The following is a 24,928-nucleotide window of genomic DNA, read 5'->3' on the forward strand; positions in this document are numbered from 1 at the left end:
TCTTCCCTCGTTCTGTCCCTGCTTGAGTGACAGGCTTCTGTGTCTGTAGTCGGTTCCCTTCATTGCACCCATGCTTCTGTAAATAGTCTTTTCCTAAATTTCTCAACACTGAAAACTCTTCGGGAAATTTTTCTTGCCGGAGCTCTGGATGCTATAATCTCCTTTGCCAATCCGGTTCTGGACCTTGGCAACAGATTTCTAGCTGGTGTTTCTGGGTTTAGAAAACGTGCTTCACACTGCTTTGGAGAGCTGGCTTTTCTGAACATGTGATGTTGTGACAGTTTGCAAAAGAGGAGAGTATTCTATAATGACAAATGTACAGCAGGCACATTATGTAACTAATATCTCAGGTTTGTAAAAATATGCATATACCAAGTTGAAAGGAAAATGCCATCGTCCCCGGCATAATTGTGAAATGATTGCAATTTTTCTTTTCTTTGTCTGTTTTTTGTCATTTTTCCCCTGGAGGTAGAGAAAACCAAGACAATCTCTCTTCCTCTCTCCCTCTCTCAGCCTGTGTGTGTGTGTGAGCAGAATTGTGAAAAATACTTTATACATTTTTTCATGTCCTAAGAATACTGCAAACAACTTGTTTGTTTACTTTCTGATCCAGATGCTAGAATTGAAAGAAATGCCCCTGAATTTTACTTAGGAAGACTGAGTTCAGTGTATAAAAGGACACTTTAACAGAAAGTCTAAAAAAAACAGGGAGATGATCTTTTTATCATCTGAATAATTAGCCTATCTGAAAAAGTGAGGCTGGGAATCCTTTCTAGATGCCCAGGAATTTGAATTTAAGTTGAAATTAATATGTTATTGACAATGTTCCCTTCTGTCAGATGTTTAAATTCACAAGAGCATTTTGCATAACTCTTTTCTGCACTCCTCCCAGACGACAGGTTACTCTCGTCCCCTTATCTGCTGGCCGACTTTCTGCTGCCTTCGATCAGCTCAATAATAAAACCTTAAGACTAGATTTCTTGTTGAACTGCTTCACATTTTTAATGAGCTGGATAATTTTTCTTCTATGATTATCCGAATATTTGATGCTTATCTGGTGTACTTTTATTTTTTTCTTCTTCTTCTTTTTTTTTTTTTTTTTTGCCATTTGATCTATTTCCAAAAATGAAGTCTCAATAAAACCTAAATTACGGGCATATTTAAACTGTTCCAAAATTATTGCATTTGCCCAGGTTGAAACTCTTAACTTGAATTTTGTTAGAATGAAAGTACCTTTTTAAATGTTATTTGTGTCCTTATAAATAAAGATAAAATTATTTGTCTTTGGAAATACTTGAAGTTTAAATGACTTTTAAAATGCTATTTTATAGGTTTGGTATAGGAATTACCGAACTGAATGTACTATTTCAAGAGAATTTTTATATAGTTTTTGTCCACTTTTGTCTTCATCTCATTTTGTTCCCGTTTCTTTAATCATTAGCTTCTGTTTTGACTGTATTTACAGCTTTACTAGCTGCTTAAGAATATATTTATATGAAATATATTTTATTTTTCAAATGATAGATTTATGTAGAGTATTAATCAAGGGTGATATATAAGGACAGGGAAGAACTTCCTTAATTTTACAGATAAACCAGTTTGGATTAATTTAAGGCAAATGGTTGAAATAAATGTGATTAGTTCCGCTTTTGATAAAGGCAGTTTCACTTTGAGACAACCTCAATTTTCAGATGTAAAATAATTAATAAACAGAAACTGACTTCCAAGCTAGAATTCTGCCAGATTTCTTCTTCAGAATCTAATGAAGGAAAATAAATAAATTATACCTTAGAATTTTCCCAGCAGAAAAAGTAAAGATTTTCACTGTGGGATTTTAATTGTATTAATGAAGACTTCACAATAAAATACTTGCTAATACAGTAGGGAATCTGCATCTTGTTGCTGTAGTCCAGCTGAAAAACGTGTGCTGTTTTGTGTCTGTGTTTTGTTTATTTATATAGAATGAGTATCATTAGATGTTCAGGATATTTAAGAAACCTGGAGTGTGTGGAAGAGGATACATTCTTTTCAATGTAGTTTGATGGTCCTCGGAAAATTAAACGCTTTCCCCTGTCTCTTAGCTTTTAGAATGACTGTTCCCTACCACCGAACGTGTGCCACTTTTCGAGTTTCAGGCATCAAAGTGAAAAACAATACAAGATTTTCAGAAGTAAGTGGTGAAAAAATTTATCCAAGAGAGTCGTCAAATAAACTGGGGATTAAGTACATATCATTTTACTCTAGGGTAAAGACAGGAATGAGTTAACATTAAATACAAAAACGCTGTTGCAGTATTTCATGACATTTGTGTAATTCCTTGATATTCAAGTAGAAATGACTGTTGCATAGGTAAGACCTGTGGTCTTTTTGCCAAGCAGGACGTTTGATTTTTTTATGTCAGGTTGGTTGTTTATAGCTGACATTGAAGAGAAACAATTATTGCTCGAGTAAAGAATGCAGCCTCTTAAAGTAGGAAGAGAAAGTTTTGTTCTGTTTTGTTGTAATGGTTTTAATTATTGGGCAATATTTTGTTAAAGTCAGCATTATAAATTGAGAAACGAATGGGAAATGAGAAACACTTTACTCATCTCCTTAAATTAAGGATTACTATAAAATTTTGTTCAGCTATAACAAAAATGCCCATTCTTCAGGCTATGTTATCACCCACACTTTTATTTATAATAGCAACTATTTAATGATCATTTCTGTGTGCTCATAATGCTTGCCATCCTCTATTGTGGACCACAGACTAAGGACTTGTTACACATCCTCTCAATTTTCCCAGCAAACCTATAGGGTAGGAGTTACTGACCTGGTTTTATAGATGAGAAATCTGAGGCTCAGAGAGGTTAATTTCCTTCTAGTTCACCTAGCTAGAAAGTGGCAGATCCCAGGTTCAGAAAGATGTGTAGGGACAGACATTTCTGGAAGAAAAGGAAACACTGAAGACTGATTTAGGAGAAACGAGCACAAAAATAGGAAAATTTAGCAAGGATGAGGTCTGAGTTAAAAAGACAAAAATAGACAAGAATGAGAAGAAGGAATAAGATGGATGGAGTGGAAGTTTAGTTTCCTGATTACTTGTCATTTGCTCTGGAAGCTTTGAAACATATAAAAGAAGAGAGAATAAAATAATGAATCCTCATGTACCCACCACCCTGTTTCAGTGATTACCAACTTGTGGTCAGTTTTGTCTCCTGCATAAACCTCACTGCTGCTGAATTATGTTAAAAGAAAATCACATATGACACATTGGTTCATTTCATCTGTAACTGTTTCAGTATAATTCTCTAAAAAATAAGGGCTTTTTTTTTTTTTACAAGACATAAATGATCAAACCTAAAAAAAATCATTAATATTAGATATCTAGTCAATATTGAAATTTCCCTGTTACATAAATGTCTTTTGACAGTTGTTGAATATTGTTGGAAAAATGTCTCAAAAACTTGCCAAAATGTCAACCTCAAGTTTACATTAGAAAAACATTTCAGTCAGGCTCTCAGTGTTACACTGCAGTAACTCTTTTAATTTCCTGTTGACTTCATACTTTATTATTTATTTTTCTGTGCTCCATCTTTTTCATACCCATGCGAGCCCAAAGTGTGAGCCTTCGCTGACCATAGCCCCAGAGGAAAGCTTGACCTCCAACGATGAAGTATATGCTAAGAGCTTCCAGTGACCATCACCTGATCTGTTTCCCTTCCTCCCTCTTAACAACACACTGCACTCCATTCAAACACTTCTTTTTGTTACCACCCATTCTCTCCTTCCCTTCACTCTCAGCACATCTGTAGAACCTAATTCTAAGGGAAGCTCTTCCTCCGATGTCCATCCCATCCCATTCTGACACCACTGAGATCATGTACCATTAACTGTATTACATCTTCCTTATTTAATTCTTTTGGTGTCCACCCCGTTTTTCCTGTAGGCCTGCAAATGCTTAATTTTCAATGGTTAGCAAAAAAGAAAAAAAAAAGACGCGGATGGATGAATGCATAGATAAATAGACAGAAAAAACAAAGAGCTTGGTCATAATTTTATTATAGCAGATGTCACATTGATTTATGGTTCTAGGAACAAACCTCTCATAAAACTATGTGCTCCATGAGAACACACTTCAGGGAGCCACTGAATTTCAATACAAATCTATTGCACACCTGATGTAGTTCAGTGATCCCTACTTCGGGAGCTGAGAATAACAGTAAATGCATTCAAGTTACGTGGAGTTCATTATGGAAAGATCTAACTAACCCAATACTTACAAGACATCTATTCAGAAAGATCAGGTATGTTTTAGCCTAACAAAATCATTTTACAGTCTTGTGAAAACTTCTCTAAGTAAAGCCTCTATGTTAGACTAAAACATATTGGTATTCAGTGTAAGGCTGACACTTACCAAACAATATTATAGTGCATACTGTATGTTACATATAAAATTTCACATGAAATGGACGTGTTTACTTAGGCTGTAGAAAGCTAAGGAGCAAAAAGCATTTATTCTTAATACCAGGCTCCCTTTTTTTTTTTCTGAAATCCATTTAGTACATTGCTTTCAACAAGCATTACAGACTCAGAAAATATCTATTTCCTAAGTGGTTATTTCTCTTGACTTCTCTTACTCAATTCTTACGGATTCTCTAGTTGTGTTGAATTTTATTATAAATACAGTTATTAAAGAGCTCTGTTGATTTTTTTTTTAATTTGAACTCCTTATTAGCTTTTCTTCTGTTGGGAAAAAAAATAAATCCTTCTGTATATATGCAGGTAATTTCCAAGGAAGTCTGAATCCTTTCCAGTAATGCTTAGTATTTTGAAGCATAAAAGGTATAATATTCATCTTTTCAATTTTGAGGGTGATAATGACCTTTCCAAGGCTGCAGAATATTAACCCAAGGTATACTTCCGTTTCATTCAGTATCTAGGTCTTCTAAAAGCATACTGCTAATAGTGTTCGATCCTAATGGATTACAATGGAAAAAAAAAACCAATATAGATTTCAAAATTAAAGTTCTGAAGATGGTGAAACATATTCCTAAGGAAATGCAAGTAATTCCATGTCAGCATTGTGGTAAACATTTTCTATCAAATCGATCATGCTTTTCATTTTTCTTATCACTGCCTCACATTTAAAAAAATGATTTCACTGCATTTATAAGCATAACATTACAACAAAAATGCTCTGTAGTCAATAAGATTCCATAGAATTTATATATTTTCAATATGAATGTTGCTATCAGATACATTTCCCAAGATATTATTTTGTTCAGGTGTTTTCTATTTCAAGGTTTATATGGCTCTCAAGGTCAAGTCTAACCATGTGTCACATCCCTTTCAAGATCCTTTGTAATCTGTATAAATCCTAAGTAGATTTGTTCCCTACTCACAAGTGGGATGATTTTTGTGTTTAACTTTACGTTAATTTGATAAACATTTATTAAAATATTACTGTTATCTTCAATCTTATCTGTGCCTCTGTGTCTGCAATGCTAGCCTTCCAGCTTCGGGGGCTAAAAAATAATATTTATTCATTATTTAAGGCTTATCCATGAAGCCCTGTTAGTCTGTTTCATTCTGCTGGGTACCCACTCCTAAGAACCACGTACATACAGAACATCTTTTTTTTTTTCCTTTCTCCAAATTACTGTTACAGTGTGTTACTTAACAGCTCTAGTGTCCTCTTCAAAATGGCCTTAAATTGTGTCATGAATATGATGTTATCATAAATTTATTATCAGGTTACATTATTTTAATTCAGTGTGTCTGGGTCACTTCAGGAAAATTTACTACTATGAGAAAGATAAGTAGAAACTCATATCCTTGAGTCAAGGTCTCTGAAACTATTAAAAGATGCAAATTTCACTCAGATCTTAAAAGTGATCCAGAATATCTTTCTAAAAAATGTCTAAGTCTCCCATTGCTGATGAATGCATTCATTTCTTTACTTTTTCCTTTATCAAACAGGAATAAAACACTAATTAATGAAGAAGCAAGAGAAGTATTTTAAAAGTATATAATATAGTAGTTTAGTGAATATTATCTAGTGTAACTGGTTTCGGCAATGACTTACAAAGTCCTTTAAGGTACCTTTTGAAAAGCCTTATACTAATGAGGTATTATCACTTTCATTCCATTATATATAGTCGTTGTGGTTACTTCTACAGCACAGGGCAATTTAGTTAACTAGCTGGGAATGTGATACCTTCAGATCAGGTTTGGTATTCCTCATTTCTAATGATCATTCCTTTCCAGAAATGTAACCCACTGTTCAGGAAAAAAAAAAAAAAAAAAAAAGCTACATTTTATTTTGCCTTTCTTGGTACAGCTGAAATTTTCTCTAGACTTTACATAATTTCCCAAGATCTCTACTGGAGGTGCTGGAAAGCAGAACTCCCGATGTTACCCGACTCGGTTGACATCGGGTAAGCTTGTCAAAGATGTGTGATTTGGCCTCCTGAACTCTGCTGCACTGTATTATCTGTCACGCAGGAGAGAATGCCACTTGTTCTATCTTTGATGTGCTAGAACCATCCATTGGCTGAGTGACTTCAGTTACTTTTTACAAACAAAAACCTTTATTTATTCTGGAAATGTGTTTTTGTCTATTTCCACAGTCCCAAGAAATTGGTTATTTGAGACTATCTGGCAAATTAGAAATAAATTCTTAGGGGGAGGGTAGAGCTCAGCAGTAGGGTGCGTGCTTAGCATGCACAAGGTCCTGGGTTCAATCCCCAGTGCCTCCATTAAAAAGTAAATACATTAATAAATCTAATTACACCCCTCACCAAAAAAATAAAATAAAATAAATTCTTTAGATAGGCTGATTAGTTTTTTTAAACAAATACCATGTTGTAGAATAGTTTCTTTATTTTTAAAAAATTCCTTTCTGGATTCCTCAAAAGACTAGGAATAGACTTACCATATGACCCAGGAATCCTGCTCCTGGGCATATATCCAGAAGAAACCCTACTTCAAAATGACACCTGCACCCCAATGTTCATAGCAGCACTATTTACAATAGCCAAGACATGGAAACAGCCTAAATGTCCATCAATGGATGACTGGATAAAGAAGAGGTGGTATGTTTATACAATGGAATACTATTCAGCCACAAAAACCGACAACATAATGCCATTTGCAGCAACATGGTTGTCCCTGGAGAATGTCATTCTAAGTGAAGTAAGCCAGAAAGAGAAAGAAAAATACCATATGAGATCGCTCATATGTGGAATCTGAAAAAAAAAACAAAACATAAATACTAAACAGAAACAGACTCACAGACATAGAATACAAACTTGTGGTTGCCAAGGGGGTGAGGGGTGGGAAGGGACAGACTGGGAGTTCAAAATGTAGAATAGATAAAGAAGATTATACTGTATAGCACAGGGAAATATATACAAGATCTTATGGTAACTCACAGAGAAAAAAAATGTGACAATGAATACATGTATGTTCATGTATAACTGAAAAATTGTGGTCTACACTGGAATTTGATACAACATTGTAAAATGACTATAACTCAATAAAAAAAAGTTAAAAAATAAATAAATTTATTAATTTAAAAAAATTAAAATTCCTTTGTGGTTAAAAATAATTAGTGCCAGACTGCTGCAGACGTATATATTTTTAAAGTTATCCTGTAAAACAAGTTTATAATATGGACATTTTTATGTCTTTATCTCAATGTCCTTACCATTCATTACTGCATAGTAAATGCATTAATTAATAATTTGTGAATGTGATTCAAAGGTGTTTCACGTGTTCAATTTCACAGAGTATGTATGAGACACAGGTGAGGTTGTTATCACTAGGTCCTTCCTTCTTCCGGCACCTCATTGCCCATTTATAAATAAGGAAAGGATCATGGGAAGCCATTGGAAAGATTGAAGTTGTTCATTCTAAAGAAAATCTGACTGAGTATGTGTTTTCCTGGTAGTTTGAAGAGTGTCATCAATTGTATAATTTGAGTGTGGTCCAGTGTCTTCTTTGAGCATCCTATTGGAGTAAATCAAGCTGAGTTTCTCTATTATCCATGCCTTTCTTCATCTTCTAACACATTTGCCATGTATCCATTCCATGATCCTACCTGCATTGTCACGTGTCTATCCCCAGGGCACTTCATTCCCTCTTATTTCTTTGACAGTGTTTGCTCCTTGGTCTCTGTTGCTCTTTCCAGCACCACTCTTGTCTCAATTGCTGGCAATTTCAACATATAAGAGATGCTTCTAAAGACCAATTCCTTTCCCATCTCTCCTCCCGCCATCTTGTCCTACATGTGTCTGAGCCATTGACTCCCAGTTATGTCCTTGATAGCATCCCAGTCTGTGGCCGTAGATCCTGTATCCTCATCTGACCACTTCTATTTATACTTCTGGTACCTCTGCTACCTGCTAGTACCCAATGTTCCTTTATTTACTTGCTTATTTTTAATTTCCTCCTGTGGAAATTTTCAGAAGTTGAGAGAATGGTATAGAACACTCGTGTACCACCAGCTAGCTTCAACAGTTATCGATTGGTTGCCAACTCTGGTTCACCTTTTATAATGTGAAGTAAATATAAGGGGACATACAATTTTATGTGTAACCTGTATTAGAATGTATATTTAAAAGATAAGACATGTCTTTAAATTTTTATTTAAAATTCACATTTCCGCTCTCCAGCCATGAACCTTTGGCCAAGTTACTCTCTGAATCACTTTCCTTATCAACAAAATAGAATAATTCCTGCCCAGCCAGCTTGTTGTGGGACTTAGACGGGCTGAAAAGAAAGACTGACACACAGCACTGTCTTTCTTATCTTTTTATGATTATATTACTGTCAGTGTTAAAATTCCTTCATAGTTAACTGTCCTTTGGCGCCAGCAAGACCTCACATTCATTGATCCTACCCCCATTTCACTGCCTCAGCATCCACCACATCCTCTCTTCTCTCTTCACCTAATTTCAATGCCGTGGTCAATCATTTGAGCCACTCCACCCTACACCCACCCTCAGTGCTCCTTCCTTCTCTCACTTCGTCATACTCTTCTGGCCAGAACTGCATCCATGGTCAAACCAAACTCTTTGCCTGGTCCGTGTCAGGAGCGCTGCACAACCACGTGGACCGGTCTCATTTTAACTTTTTGATCCAGTGAGTCCTGAATGCTGCTCTGCACACACACAGATGTTCTGCACACCTGTCCCCTTTTCTACCACCCTAGATGACAGCTTCATGCCCGTTCCTCACACCTCAAACATGTCTTCCATAATCCAGGATCTTCTCACTGAAGACCTTGCCTTCCGCCTCACTGAGAAAATGGAAGCGTTCAGAGGAGAACTGCCATCACTCCATGACCACGTCTGCCCTTCCACCTGCATCTGCACCCTCATACCTGGCTTTCTGCCTTGGTGGCAGAGATGATCTTCCACTGGGTTTTATTCCCTGTGCTCTAATGACTTTATTTTTGCACTCGATCCTATTTTCATTGCCCACTCAAAGACCTTCCTGTACCTTATTCCTTATTTCCCCATCCCACCTCCCACCATCATTTATTCCCACTCTTTCCTGGAACATTTCCTTAGCATTCAGTCCTGCTCTTATTTCTTTCACCTTAAAACAAAAAATACAACTTCTTTTGTCTCAGCTTTACCTGCAGCTACTGCTCTGTTTCTCTGCTTCTGATTGTAGCTGAATTACTCAACAAGGGTCACCTGTCCCTGCTATTTCTAGTATCTGTCCTCTCAATCGCTCTTAGACCCCTGCCCCCCGTAAAGCTTTTGCTCTCACTACTCCAAGAAAACTCCACCATGGATCTCATCAATAACCTGTATATTCCTAATCTGATGCCTACTTAATCCCCACGTCACTTGGCCTTGCAGTAGGGTACGGCACTCTGGAGGACACCCTTCTTCTTGATACATTGTCTTCACTTGGCTTCCAGGATGCCCACTTCTCTTAGTCTTCTCTTGCTGGCACCTCCTCTTGTTATTAGACCTTCTAACTATTCATCCAGTCTCTCTTGATGGCTTGGATTTAATGGTCATCTCTACACCATGACACCCAGTTGATATCTCTGGCCTAGACCTCCTTACTCAATGTTCCACTTGGATATCTAGGACCCTCAAACTTAACTTGTCTTCTAAATCTTTTACCTAAAATTTGGTACAGCTGCACCCTCACCTGTTTCAACTGATGACCACTCTTCAGGTTGGTGAGCCCCCAGATCTTAGAGTCATCCTCTTTTCCACATTCAGTCCATCCAGAAGTCCTTTTGGCTCAAAATATCCAGTGTTGACCATTTCTCAGCATCACTGGTGGTGGCTGGTACCAGGACCATGCGCGTCCTAACCACCAGCACCTCCCACTGGAATTGCTCCAGTAGTTCTAGTTGGCCTCCCTGTTTCCACCCTGCCTCCCAGCCTTAAAGTCTGTTCTTAACACAATAGCCAGAACAATCCTTTCTTAGACATAAATCAGACCATATTATTAACTCAATAATAAGCCTCAACACTCACAACCTTATTCAGAGGGAAAAAAAAAAAAAACCCAAAGGCTTTAAAATGCCTTCAAGGTGCTGATTCCCATCTCCCTTTCTCATTTTATTTCTACCCATGCTGTTCCTTGAACATGATGTTGGGTCTTAGCTTTGCTGGTTCCCTCTGCCTGGAACACCATTTCTCAGGATATCCATCTTGTTGGTTTCCTCAATTTCTTTTATGTTATTGCTCAAAGGACATTTTCTCAGCATCTCAGAGACCCACCCTGAAAACTGCAAACCCCTACTTCTCAATTTCCAGGGACCTACAATCCCCCTTGTGCTGCTCCATTTTTTCCCCCAATAAAAATCATCTTATAGCTTAGCACATAACGTATCTATTCTGTTTTGCTTGTGGTTTCTTCCCGCATTAGAATGTAAGCTTCACAAAGGGCAGGGGTTCTGTCCTGCTTGTCTGGCGCATAGTAGGTGGTCAGTTGAATAGATTTCCCCTGCTTTCAGCATCATTTCCCTCCCCTTGCTTCTCAGTCAATAATGGTTCTGTTTCCCACAGTTAACTTGGACTCTCTCCATTTTAGGGGATATTAATTTGATATCCTTGAGATATTTCCCTCTGCATTTACCTTTTTAATCATATCTCCCTTTTGTCCATTTTTTTTTCCCTTTTACTTGTTCTGTCTGCTAAACTAATTTTAGGCATATGGATTTAATTTTCTGGTCTTCAAGTCTTCTTATACCTTTTCTTATCTTTGATCCTTTCTTAGCTATATTTCTATTTCTAGAACATTTTTTTTTCTCTGCCCTAGTTCTCCAAGACTTTCATTCTTAAGAACTAGTTCCAGAAGTCTTGCTTTTCCCTGGAAAGGTTTCCCATGAAAAACTGTAGCCCTGATTTCCACTTGCTACCTGCCATCCCCTCCACCGACCCGACAGGAAACCCTGATCACCAAGATTTGGATTCACGCTTCACTCAACCTTCTACTGAAGTGCAGCTTCCCTTTGACTTAAAGCTGGTCGGCAGTTACTTGGTGTAACAGATCTGTATGCTGTCCTTTGTTTATTTTCAATATCCTTTTTTGTCTTCTATTTTAGAAAACTGCACAAATATTTGTGTATACATTTATATACACTATGTATTGAATTATTTTCTATTTTATCCGGTTTTTGCTGAAAGCAAGCAATTTCTAGGTCTTTCTCTATGGGGTGTCTAACATTGTTTCCTATTTTCTCTTTAACAGGTCATTGCTTTAGTGATGGATATATTCACAGATGTGGACATTTTCAAAGAAATAGTGGAGGCATCAACTCGAGGGATCTCTGTATACATTCTGCTTGATGAGTCCAACTTTAATCATTTCCTAAGTATGACTGAGAAACAGGGCTGTCAAGTTCAGCGTCTCAGGGTAAGAATTTCCTGTTTTATTTTTATTTTTTTTTTCCCCCAAGGATCTTATCTCAGTCCAATCTAGGGCATGTGAAGCTATGTTACTGCAAATATATACCGGATACTTAAGGTGATCCCAGAAATGTCCCCTTGTACTTTTCAGAATGTGACCTCACCATCTTTACGATGGTTTTACACGATGCTTTTCTTGATGGTGGGGCACTTAAGCTTCTGAGTCAACTTTGCTGCTGGTCATAATTAATGCTTCGGTTTTGCACGCCCAGCCTTGAAGCCGCTGGCTTGAGTGATTCTTACATTCAGCGGGTGTGACTCACTGCAATCATCTGGCACAGTGTTTTCAGTTACATCTGAGTCTTTTAAAGGAGGCTGGATTTTACACTTGGTTATTTTGATATCAGGCGACTAAAACCTGCAAGAACTTCTTGCAATAGGACCCTAAGTGACTTACAAATCCATTCTGTGTAAATATAAAGTAATATTTCCTATTTAAGGTATGTTAAAATACATATTTTAAGCGACTGTTTTCCTTGAGTACTACTTTTTTGGGTGGTGTTTTAAAATTTGCCCTTCACTATGTTGTTGTTGTTGTTGCCTGGTTTTAAAAACTATTTCATGTATACTTTTTGGTGACTAATTTTTTTTATATTGACACTTATCTTGCTTTTCAGAATATCCCCTTTCTAGCCATAATTTTGACTTTGTATTTACATACTATTCTAGAACATTCGAGTGCGGACAGTAAAAGGCCAAGATTATCTTTCAAAAACTGGAGCAAAATTTCATGGAAAACTGGAACAGAAATTTTTGCTCATTGACTGCCAGAAAGTTATGTACGGTTCCTACAGGTAAGATCACGGCATTGACCTCCAGCATTACCAGTCATTTCTAGAATTTTTTAGTTTCAAATTTTGATGTCATCTATTTAGTTATTTCTTACAAAATAAAAGAAAAACCCTTGCATGGAAGCTTGGAGACTAGAGTTTCAGTTGTGGCTGTGGCTGTAAAGAACATTAAGTCATTGGACAAGTCACAGAACTTCCTGGGGCTTCAAGTTCTTCCTCCTAAAATAAGGGAGTTGACTAGTATCTCAGCTTTCCTACAGCTCTATAATGCAAGAAATGTTGCTGTTCCTCATGAAAACAGTATGAACCATAATAATTGTTCATAAAAATAGAAGTGGTTTATCACCTTGAGCAACCAGTCTAATGGACTACTCTGATTTATTATTATTAAGGATCTGATAATTATCAAACTGTCATCATGGTACTGCTGAAAAACCATTTAAGAGTCCAACTGTTAAAAATGCCATGGTGGACAGTAGACAAGGTTATTCACCCCCAGATCTACTCTCTGGCATCTTTCCAAGCCACCCCGGCTGGCATATATCCATTCTCTTCTAGCTTGGCTCTTAGGTTTCATTCCCAGACTCTTACCCCTTATTGGACTGATCTGCAAGGCAGTTGTTTTTATCACCATTTGATAAGTGATGAAACTGAAGTTCCAGAGGGTTTAGTCACTTGTCCAAGACATCACAGCTAACGGCCAGAGGCAGTCCAGGACTGGCGCAGTCCAGGTCCAGCTGTCTCCAAAGTATGATGCAGCCCCAATTCTCCCTTATCCATTCCAGGCATCAATCCTGAATGGGACACACAGTAGGGCTATATCAACGGGCAGCCAATAACACCAATAAACATGTGAACCACTGGGTCATCAGAGCAGAGCAGACTCACCACTAAAGACAGTAGGAAGAGATGTGGATGTGAACAGGATGTGAAGGGGAACTCTGGCCTCTTCTCTTAAGAACTTAAAAAGCCCACAAGAAGGAGGCGACACGTTGAAGGCGCTGGTCGTGGGCGAGTTACCTAACTTGGCTGCACTTGAGTTTGCTCCTCTGTAAAAGGAACCTAATCATCCATCTTACCTCGTGTCCTTGTCATGAGAATGAAGTGTCAGAGGCTATGTTTTAGCTGTTAAACATCAGCTCACTTTCCCTTCAAGCTCCCAGACCCTTTTCTGAACATCCTTTTTGGAGTTTTAAAGGAGAGCTTGTTTGGAGCAGAAATTACAACTCGTGCTCGAAGTGAATGAGCTCTTTTAAAGACTCATTATATGTGTGTCTATTTGTTCAGACCCACTTGGTTTTAGAGATGTTTTCATTGCAAGTGTAATTAAAGCGGGAGCTCACTTGACTTTCTGGATGGTGTTTATTAGTTTAAGCTCATCATAATGAGTGCTTTCTAGGTTGATTATTTAACTTGACTTCTAAGATGATCTTCAACAATAAATTCATGCCGACTTTGTTGTGCTATCACTGGGTATTAGCAGGTGCTGTCTGTTTATATGACTGTAACAGGGCTACTTGAAGACTGGTGCTGGGAGAAACAAACAAGCAAACAAACGAACAGCAACAAAAACTCTTTATCTTTCTATCTAGATCATAAGCCAGAGGCAAAATGTAAGTCATTATTTATGAAAGTGAATACGGCTTTCCTAGGACCTCAGATGATTAAAATGCATCAAAACGATGGTCTAACGACTCTACCTTCCTTATTATTTCATGTTAATTTCAAATAGATTTCTTTAAACTAATTGAGGGTTGTCAGCCCTTGTCATTTTTGTCTTTTTCTGACTAATTATCAGGGACCTTTTTTTATTGTTAACAAATATCATAACAGGAACTGGTGGAACCTTTGTGACCCCGTCTTTGTAGAAACTGGTTCAAATTTTACTTCCTTTTGGTTGAGAATAGCCTTCATCTCTCCTATTCTGTTATTGCAATTGCTTTATCCGTAGGCAGATTCAGAATGCCGCCTTCTTTTTTCTTTCCCCCCACGTTTGGTAACCCCTTTATTGAGGTGTAATTGGCATACAATAAACTACACCTATTTAATGAGTGCAGTTTGGTAAGTTTTGACCAGTGAAACCATGATCACCATCTAGATGATAACCACAGGCGTTTCCCGCCGCACAAGTTTTCTCTGTCACTTTGTGTTGCCTCCCTCTGCCTCCGCCCTTTCTTACTCCTGCTGACAACGGCTGATCTGCTCAGAGTGCCTTCTTCTTTACTTCAGATTTCTGTGCCATAAAATGTCTTCATATTCTAAACTCCCAGCATTACTAGAAAGGTCTGCTGTCTGTTCTCAACATGTCACACTGTAATAGCTCAAGCATCCTAAAGACAGCTTTATCCAGAAAACACAACAGGTGTTTTGTCACTTCCTGATACTAACGATGAAGGGATAAAAACACATACATTTCTATCAATGTGTGTAAGTCAAATTTTGAATTGGATATCCTCATTTGAAATTGTCATATGAAAACCTGGAAGACATTTAGTGAAGTACTGACCACACATTTGACTGAGAGAGACTGTGATAAGCTTATTTTTTTTAAACCTTGTGCTCTCTCTGCTTTGCTTTCCAGATTTCCCCCACTAGTTCATTAAACTCCTCTATAGCTTCTGACTTCCACTAAACATAATTGGTTTTCTGAGTTCAGCCAAAACATGGCCACCATTGCTTCCTTCCTTTTCCCGTGTTTTTCTTCTTCCACGCAAATCGTCCTCCCACACTTTTCAAGTCTGAACTTCTGGGTAGCTAGTCTCTGTCAAAATCCTGCTAAACTCTCACTGTCTTTGGGGCTGTTCTCATCTTTGATAGCTGATTCTTCATCCTTTAGTTGTTTCTAACAAATCTGGTGTTCACAGCTTCAGTTGGGTTGAAAATTCCTCTAGCAATTCACTTGTGTAACATTTCTTTTAAGTCGCCCTGGCGACCCACACATCCGTGCATAAAGAGTACCTAGAAATATCCTTCTTGGACCATGCATTCAGTAAGCATTCTAGAAAAAACTGAAGCATCTCAGAATAAGAAGATTCTTAAGTTGTATGTACTTTAGATTACTACTCTGCACATTAAAAAAAAAAAAAAATTCCATCTGCCTTGGTTAGTGTCTTCCCTGCATACACAGTAAGCTCCTTCATGGTGGAGAATGTCTCTGCCTCCTTTTTCTTTTAGATTCACCTCTGTTATATCATGTACATTATTTGAGATATCGCATATTAGCAATTGCTTTCTCAGCTCAGTGGCTCTGTATGTTATAGTCTCAAGATTTTCTAAAATAAGATTTAAAATTATACATGGAGCTTCAAGATAACTGTCACCTCTAAACTCTTAGGAAACAGATTAGAAGTTCCACAAAGCACTAGAAAGTCATGATAAACTTCAGTTTCCTGGAAATTGTATTCTCTGCGGAAAGACCTTAATTGGCATTCTGACTGGCGTGGACTGTGAGCACTCAATTTACTGTGTACACTGAGTGAAGTGAGGTATGACCTTTAGAGGTGGAGGCTGCTGCCGACAGATCCTGTCTCTGTTTACAACCCCCGGCAGCCGGAACTACACTCACACGTAAGCCACAGGGATGAGACACGTGCATTGGCACAGACTGCCTTGCAGCGTGACATGTTAGGACCACAAGGAATTGAGCAACCATGCTGTTCGTATCCTCATTCTGGACATGGGAAACTGAGGTCCGGGCTGATGTGGAATTGACAGCTCAGCAGAAGTCTCCCAACTTTTCCTCTGATACTAGCTTGCCCTGCCCCCTGCCAAGATGCTGTATATAAAATGTCATTTTTCACTCCATAAAATCTTAGGAGGCAGAGAGTCAAAATATACAGCAGACTTTTCTTTACTTTTCTGGAAAGTAGAGTAAGAAATTACGAATGGATTCAAAGCCAGGACTTGAGTTGCTTTGTCATTTAAAATATAACTGTGGAGGTGGGGAGATATATGCATTGCAAGGAAGACTGAAGATATTCTAAATTACGGTAGCCAAGGAAAATCAACAAAAAAATATTCTTTTGTTAACCTTAAACGACACATTGTTCTTAGTAAGGCCATATATTGTCAGCAAAATTTAAATGTGCCTTTTTTTTTTTTTTTTTTTTTTTTTGCAGCTACATGTGGTCATTTGAAAAAGCTCACCTCAGCATGGTTCAGATAATCACAGGGCAACTTGTGGAGTGCTTTGATGAAGAGTTTAGGACTCTGTATGCCAGGTCCTGCGTCCCCAGTTCGTTTGCTCAGGAGGAGTCAGCAAGGGTGAAACACAGCAAAGCGCTCTGGGAAAACGGTACTTACCAGCGTTCAGTGTCTTCCTTGGCTTCCGTTTCCAGCCAAAGAAACCCTTTCGGTAGACAAGACAAAATCCACAAACTCGATTCTAGTTACTTCAAAAACAGAGGCATCTATACTCTCAATGAGCATGACAAATATCATCACATAAGAAATCACGGCTACAAACCTCATTTTGTGCCAAACTTAAACGGTCCAAATCCAGTCGGTCAGCATCGACCCAACCAGATGATCAGTGAAAACTGGAAGAGGCACAGTTACGCGGGGGAGCAGCCAGAAACGGCGCCGTACCTGCTGCTGCACAGGGCGCTGAACCGGGCCGCGAACGCCCCTGGCCCCTGGCAGAGGCCCCCGGACAGCCTGAGCGGGGCGTCCTCGGCGCGGGGCGGCGGCGCGGGCCGCCAGAGCGCGCCCGCCCAGAGTTTCGCGGACCGGCTGGCCCAGAGGAAGACGGCGAACCTCGCGGAAAGGAATTCCAACGTGCGCAGGTCCTTCAACGGCACCGACAACCACATCCGCTTTCTGCAGCAGCGCATGCCGACGCTGGAGCACACCACCAAGTCGTTCCTGCGGAACTGGAGGATCGAGTCCTACCTGAACGATCACTCGGAGGCGGCGCCCGAGGCCAACGGGTCGGCGCTGGGCGACCGGTTCGAGGGCTACGAGGGCCCCGAGAACGTGAAAGCCAGCGCCCTGTACGCGCACTCCCGCCTCCGCTCCTCTTTTGTGTTTAAACCGACGCTACCCGAGCAGCAGGAAGTCAGCAGCTGCACGACTGACTCCTCGAACTCAACTGTCGTTGGTTCCCAGGGCAGTGACACACCGAAGGAGGTCCCCGACACCCCGACAGGGGCGCAGCATCCGCCGGACAAGCCCGCGCTGGAATCCACCCCCAAGCTGGCGCCGCAGCCGGAGGCGCCGAAAATGCACGCGTTGCCGGTTCCCGAAAGCCACCCAGCGGGCTCAGACCCAGCTGCAAACGGCCCGACGGAGCCGAACAGCTGTTTGTATACAACCTTGTGCGTGAATAAGCAGACAGAAGATCTAAAGAGCCAACCAAATGAGAATCTGCTGAAAAGGCGAAGTTTCCCGTTCTTTGACCACTCAAGAGCCAATTTTGATCATGGAAGTAGTAAGCACTACGTATATAGTACACTTACCAGAAATCGAGTTAGACAACCAGAAAAACCCAAAGAGGAGTTGCTAAAAAGCTCGAAAAGCATGCACAATGTGACCCAGAGGGTGGAAGAGGAGGACGAGGAGGAGGTGATGGAGAGAGACCCTCCCAGCGGCGCTAATACCAAGTCAGTTTCCATTGCTGCTTTGAATGACGTGAACAAAGAGGAACCTAACAAAGAACTCACTTCCAGGAAAGAAGTGAAGGGCTCCCCGAGTTTTTTGAAAAAGGGGTCTCAGAAGTTAAGGTCACTGCTTAGCCTTGCCCCAGAAAAGAAAGAAAATCTTTCCAAAAATAAAGCCCCTGCCTTTTATAGAATGTGTAGTAGTTCCGACACTTTACTTTCTGAAGTTGAAGAGAATCAAAAACAAAAAAAATCAGAACCCAAAATGGATGTGTCTCCTAGAAGAAAGCGTTCCTCCTCATCCAACTCTCCAGGCAGCATCCACAAGAGTAAAGAAGATGTAGCGGTTCGTTCGTCTCAGGGGATGCATTCTCCATCCGATCAAAGTAACAAGATCATACCTTCTGCAGGTCCAGTTGAAAATAAGTTCTCGGAAAGAGCAGGAGATGCCTCTGCCCCGAGATTCAACACCGAGCAGATCCAATACCGAGATTCGAAGGAGATGAAAGCAGTTGTTGTGCCAGAAAGAAAACCAGCTGCTTCTCCAAGGCCAAAGCCCAATGATGAGCTTCTGAAATCGCATTCCATGGACCGGCGCGTTTACAGTCGTTTTGAGCCATTTTGTAAGATTGAAAGCGCCATTCAGCCCACAAGCAACATGCCGAAGACTGGGACACCCCGCCCGGAGGTGAAACCCACAGCGGTCCCCAACAGCTACGGCAGGTCCAGCCCAATGCTTAATTACAACACTGGTGTTTACCACTCGTATCAGCCGAATGAAAACAAGTTTCGAGGACTAATGCAGAAGTTTGGCAATTTCATACACAAAAATAAATGAAATGCTGTCATTACAAATAGACTTCAAAGTACAAAGAAGAATGTGGCTATAAATATTTGTCCTAAGAACATTCTGGATTTTTGAACATGCTAATAAATTTCTATGGGGGCAGAACTTGGGGTATGATGTATATGTTTACCAACTTACTAATGTACAGTAAAGTTATTGTTACATGTGATAAAGTTAGTTGTGCTTAATTGCACTATAGATGGAATATCTACGAACACATGATTTTTAAGTGGTAATGGTGAGATAAATATAATTCAGTTGTTTTCTTCAGACTGAAGATCTTCTTACGTCTTAAATGGAAACTAGAGGAGAGATGGTGTGTGGGTTTTAACCGTTCATTCCAAAGTCTATCCTTTAAAAAAAAAAAAGAAAAAGGATCATAACATGATTAGTGGCCCTTTATAATACGTCCTTATGCAGTTTTCAGATATTCAAATGATGAGAAAATAGGACAAAGCCTTTGTGGTTTTTAATTAACTTTAAATTCTAGAGGATAAGTTGTTATATTTCATTAGTGTTTTATTAATTTTTCTGTGGGGCATATACAGCTGGGTTTGGCAGCAACAGTACCATTTAAACCATACAGCTCAGCACATTTTTTCTGTTACCTGAACTGTTTGCAAAGTATCAGCCTCAGGGAGTACAAATCCATCAGAGAAATTTATTTGCAGGATGTTCTTATTACTCTGAACCAAAGGAGCCCGTACTCCATTCACTCATCAGCTGCTGAATTTTTATAGTCAAACTTGTAGCAAGCCAGCAGGAATTTGGAAATCCTGAATTATTCCTCTCCTTTTTCTAATATAAGGAAAATTGTAGAAATGCATAATTTTTTTTTATCTTGAATTAGTTTGACAGTGCTTAGGTGTTTTGCTTGCAAAAGTCTTTGCTCTTTTGTATACTGTGCCAAATACAGATGGATGCCTACTATTTCCATGAGAGTACCATGATGAAAAATGAGACATGGTACCTGGAATGGTTCTTCCATGACCTTGGGGCCTGGTTGAAAGTCTGAAACCTTTCTGTATCTGAATTTGATGATGATATTCAGTTCATAACCTTTCTTAGAGTAATGAAATAAAAGCTCCAAATCCATGACAGAGACTTGAACTTGGCTTTGCTTCATCGACAAAGAACACGATTCAAGAAGCAATGCATCATTTGAGAAGCAGAAACTGTTTCTACAACACTTTAAATATATTATTTAACTCCAAGTTGCTATCTGGGGCAGTGTGTTGTTTAAAAATTCAAGATTTAGTCAAATACTAATATTTATGCCATTATTAACTAATTAAAATAATGGCACTAAAATACGTCATTAAAATAATTTCCGTAGTATTTTAAAACCATGATAAGTGACAGAATAAAGTGACAGCAGGGAAAAGAAAACCTAACATTCATAGACCAGGTCCTGAGCCAGAATCTAAACTCCCCACGACAATATTTTGTGGGTATCACTGTCCTCATTACTTACAGATGGTGGTTGAGGTGATAACTGAGCCATTAAGACTCAGAGAGGTAAAACCTCAAGCCACATAACCAATAAATGGTGGTGCTAAAGTGTCTGTAACTTTCTGTCACATCAGATTGCCTCCCAAATGTGTTCAACCTGCTCACCCAAACTGTTGAGAATTGAATGTCCCGACTCAACAGCAACCCACCAAGAACGGTTTAGTCCAACTCCACCAAGCAACAGAGGACACACAGGACTTAAAATAACCTTAGAGGGTGAGACTGCTTTCTGAATGAAACCTAGGAAGCCACTTTTAACTGCTAGGCGGCCATTTTGGTCCCCTTCCGGTTGACCTTAAACGAGAGGAAGGGAAAAGGAACCGGAAGTGAACCTGCTTCTGTGCTGGAGACAGATGTCTGCTAGGTTGGGAACTAAGCAGGAAATGGAACTCAATGTTAAATACATTATGTCATTAGGTACTCACGATCACCCTGTGAAGTACCTCCTTTTTGTAAATGAGAAAACTAAGCCTCAGAGAAGTTCCATAACTTTCCAAGAGCTGGACAGCGCTTAATTGGTAGAATGGGGATTTGAACAGGAAAGCTTGTATTTTTAATACCATATCATACTATACCTTGCTGGCTTCTACTCTACTATGCTTGAGGAACTGCCTTTGAAAGGACTTGTCTCTCTCTTTTGCTCTCAAATGTTTATAAGAGTTGCAGAAATAATACAAGGAACCATACAGCAATAGCATTTCGTATGCACAAATCCAGAATATAGCACTAAATTTCACCATAAAAGTAGATTTTTAAACTCCCGTTTAACGTAGAGAATTTCCAAGTACTACAGTGTTGAGTTTGCTTGTTTTGGAAAGCTGAATAGAATAGACTTGAAATTTTGTATCCTTCCTAATAATTTAATACCATAAAAATAAAACATTAAGAAAGAACAGTCAATTTCACAGGAAAGGTAGCCCAGCATATTTACAAAATATTTGAATTTTTTTTTTTTTTTTTACAAAATGGCCTTTGGAATGTGTATTTCCTTATAATCAAATAAGGAATTCAGCTGCAATAAGAAAAATGTTTCTGGTTGTTGGGATGTTAATTTTTAGAGTCATCTGGAAATTGTATGATCTTCATAGATTAGTATCAGATTATTTAAAAAGCATTAGAATTGAGGTCTAGTGAGTGAAGGAGATTTTTCAATTTGCTCTTCGAGAAATTCACTACTGTGATTCTGGACCATAATCCTTTACCCGCTTATCGAAGGCAGAACCCAGAGTTAATCAAACCAGAATGACTGTAGTATTACCCACCTTTGTTATTGTTAGATGAGGCATATTTCAGAGCTAAGGGGATAACGGGCCAATTGTCATTAGGCAGCTGTGAAATTGTAAGTCCTGAAATTTAGAGTAATGCGATGGAATGACGTAAAGCTGAAATACATGAAGACTAGAGTTTTAATCATGTTTGATTACATGTAAAAGCCTACTGCCCTTTTGTACAGCAGCTGCCATCATTTCTGGAAACATCAATAGCTTTTAAGTAGTTCCTGAGCTCCTCCCATCCCTGCTGGAGCTGGAAGGGCATCCCCCTGTGATGGGTAGCTTGGGCTTTTAACACAGCAAATTTATTCCCCTCTGATGGTTTTCTTGGATTATTTTCCTTTTTCTTTCTTTTTTTTTTTTCCTCCAGAAACTTCTATGTCAACATCTATAGATAGTAACTTTCCAAAATTTCTGTGTCTGAGAAACTGCAGGATTTAAACTGAGCAAGTGCATAATGCCTCACTTAATTTACTCAAGAGTTTTGAATTTTCAGCAGACACTCCCAAACTTCATGGATATAATCATTTCCGGCAATATATTTTCTTTTTCTCCCCATATTAATATTGGTGGAAAGCTAATGTCACTTAGATGTATTTTCATAGTAAAGCGTGGTAAGGCAATTTTTACTCTACATAGTACATTAGTTTGTAAGCAGAACTCAAGAAATTAGGTATGGTTTTGAAGTAGCTCTTGGCAGATAGTTTCCGAAGTGTTTAAGTGCCTGTATCCCAAACACACTGGCATCCTTTTATTTCAGGGATTGGGATTAGCCATAATTCTGATGTGATGTATTGAAATCTGGGTGTATGCTGGCAGTCTACATTTGTGGAAGCAAATATTTTAGTTAATCAAGATGGTATCTGTGGTGATTCAGATAAGCAAAGAGGAAGGTTGAAATCTGGCTGTACTCAAATAGTACTTTCTTCAAGATTATCCAGTTACTCAGCTTCTATTTCACAGATATTTGTCTTTGGTGCATATCTGCTGAATTTTAATGTGCAGATGGCTAAGGGATATAAAGTACAATCACTGTTTCACTTTATGTGTGACAATGTGTGATGCTGTTTAATAAAAAATTTATCATAACATTCATTTTGGTTCTAGAATATTTAAAACGAAAGAGATGAAATTCTAAACCAAAGAGAGTCAACTTTTTATATATGTGCAATGTTAGCAAATAAATATTCTTCCAAATTAACTTTTGTTGTTACATCTAATAAATGAACATTAAATAATTTTATACAAAATCAATATATTGTAAGTTGTTTATTTTTTATCTTCATACCCTGGATTTCTCCACCGAAGCTGATGTTTTTTGCTTAGTTACTATATCATGAATTTAGATTTTTACACATTTTTGAATATTTCTTGTGAATTTTGAACTCATCTCTTATATACTTAGTTTTTTGATTAACAATGATATTTCATGTAATAATTTACCCATATTTGACATCCACTGACAATCCTCTTCCCTTAATAATATTATATACACTCATTCCTTTTATTTCTACTTCTACTGGAATGTAGTAGTTATTTTAAATAATTTGTGACTTTGAAAAATAGAGAATATTTTGTTAAAATATTGATAGCTGCCTTTTGTAGAATTTTGTAGCATTTTGTAAATATTCTGCAAGTGCATTTGTATTACATCAATTAGTGACATTAAACAAACCCAGAGTTTGAAAATTATTTAAAACTCAAAATGCATTTCCTTAGGGAAAAAAGATGCCCCTTATTTCACAGATTTAAGATGCAGTTGAAACACTGCGTATGGGGAATTAAATAGTGACCTTTTAAAAACAAATGTGATTTTTAAGTAGGTAAGTATAATTTTCAATAGTTTAGTAAAAACAAATTTTCACTTTTTTTTTTAACCTTCACCCAAAATATCAATGTTTGAAAAAATTCTAGTTCAGTGGGATAGTACGGGACACAGATAAGGTTTTACCGTGGGGGCCATCCGAAAGGAAACTTAGGAATAGGTTCAGTTGGTTTGAGGAATCAAAGACCACCCTGAGGTAACTGAACTAGAAGAAACCAGAAGGGCATTAAAAGAAGCAAGTTCGTATCCTGGCTGGGGAAAAGAATTACGCGAGGTAGAATTAAAACCAGAAATGAGAGATGTGGAGAGGACTCCTCTTGAGTCAACAAAGACAAGTCTAATTGGACATTTCTCCCATAATAGTCTGTTTCAACAATCTGGATCATTTATTCATTCAACACTCATGCTGGGAACCTACATTGTTCCAGGTGTGTAGGTTACGGTAGACTTTTTTTGATGCAAAAGAAAAGACTGTCTGGATAATCAGAAGCTGCAGCAGGTTTGCATGAGTGTGTTGAGAATCGCCCCAACCAGCAGCAGCATTGCGTGTGCCCCTTGAAGGCTATTTATCTAAACTTGTGCCTTGATGTACTAGTGCCCAGCAAACCTCCTGTCAGATAATTGTTGTATGTCTGAGTCTACGCATTTTCTTACCTGTAGTGGGTAAATGTATGGTCCATTAATATCCATATGTGAATATGTGCATTTTATAACTATCTGAAAAGGCATTTGTATTAAAAGGCACAGGTGGGTTCATGTGGCTGAAGTCCTAGTTTTAATTTCAGCCATGTTGACCGTAGGATCTGGGCATCTTTAGAGATCCAGGAGAGTTGCCTTCTAAGGACATTTGTTTTTGATAGAAAGAAAGCCCCTTAATGAAGAATGAATTGTAAAGGAAAAGAGTAGGTCTGCTGAAATTCAGTTCAAAGGCAACTAACCCACAAGGGAAGGAGGTGGTGACTGTTAGTCATTGAGGTGGTCGATCAAGGTAGATCGATCAACATGGGAAGGCACGGAGAACGGCTTCTGTGAATTCTCCGTGGGTGCTGCACGGAGACAGTCAGGTGTCAGGGACCTGCCCATGGCCTCCCATTTTCAACAGCAGCCTCTCTGCCAGTGCTGCAAGATTATAGCAACAAAGAAACTCTTTGCAGAGAG

General features: G+C 38.6%; 1 protein-coding gene across 3 annotated transcripts in view; it reads left to right on the top strand.

Moving 5' to 3' along the window:
* The window catches only part of FAM83B (family with sequence similarity 83 member B), a 71,423-nt gene extending 48,224 nt beyond the window's left edge, over positions 1–23,199 (top strand). For all 3 annotated transcript variants that reach the window (XM_010973911.3, XM_074348945.1, XM_074348944.1), the window contains 3 exons: positions 11,710–11,874; positions 12,597–12,721; positions 16,837–23,199. In XM_010973911.3, coding sequence (XP_010972213.3) covers positions 11,710–11,874; positions 12,597–12,721; positions 16,837–19,153 — 2,607 coding nt within the window. In that variant the 3' untranslated portion in view covers positions 19,154–23,199. The remainder of the gene's footprint in view (positions 1–11,709; positions 11,875–12,596; positions 12,722–16,836) is intronic.
* Positions 23,200–24,928: the final 1,729 nt, after the last annotated feature.

Source organism: Camelus bactrianus, chromosome 20 (assembly GCF_048773025.1).
Source record: "Camelus bactrianus isolate YW-2024 breed Bactrian camel chromosome 20, ASM4877302v1, whole genome shotgun sequence".
Taxonomy (NCBI): domain Eukaryota; kingdom Metazoa; phylum Chordata; class Mammalia; order Artiodactyla; family Camelidae; genus Camelus; species Camelus bactrianus.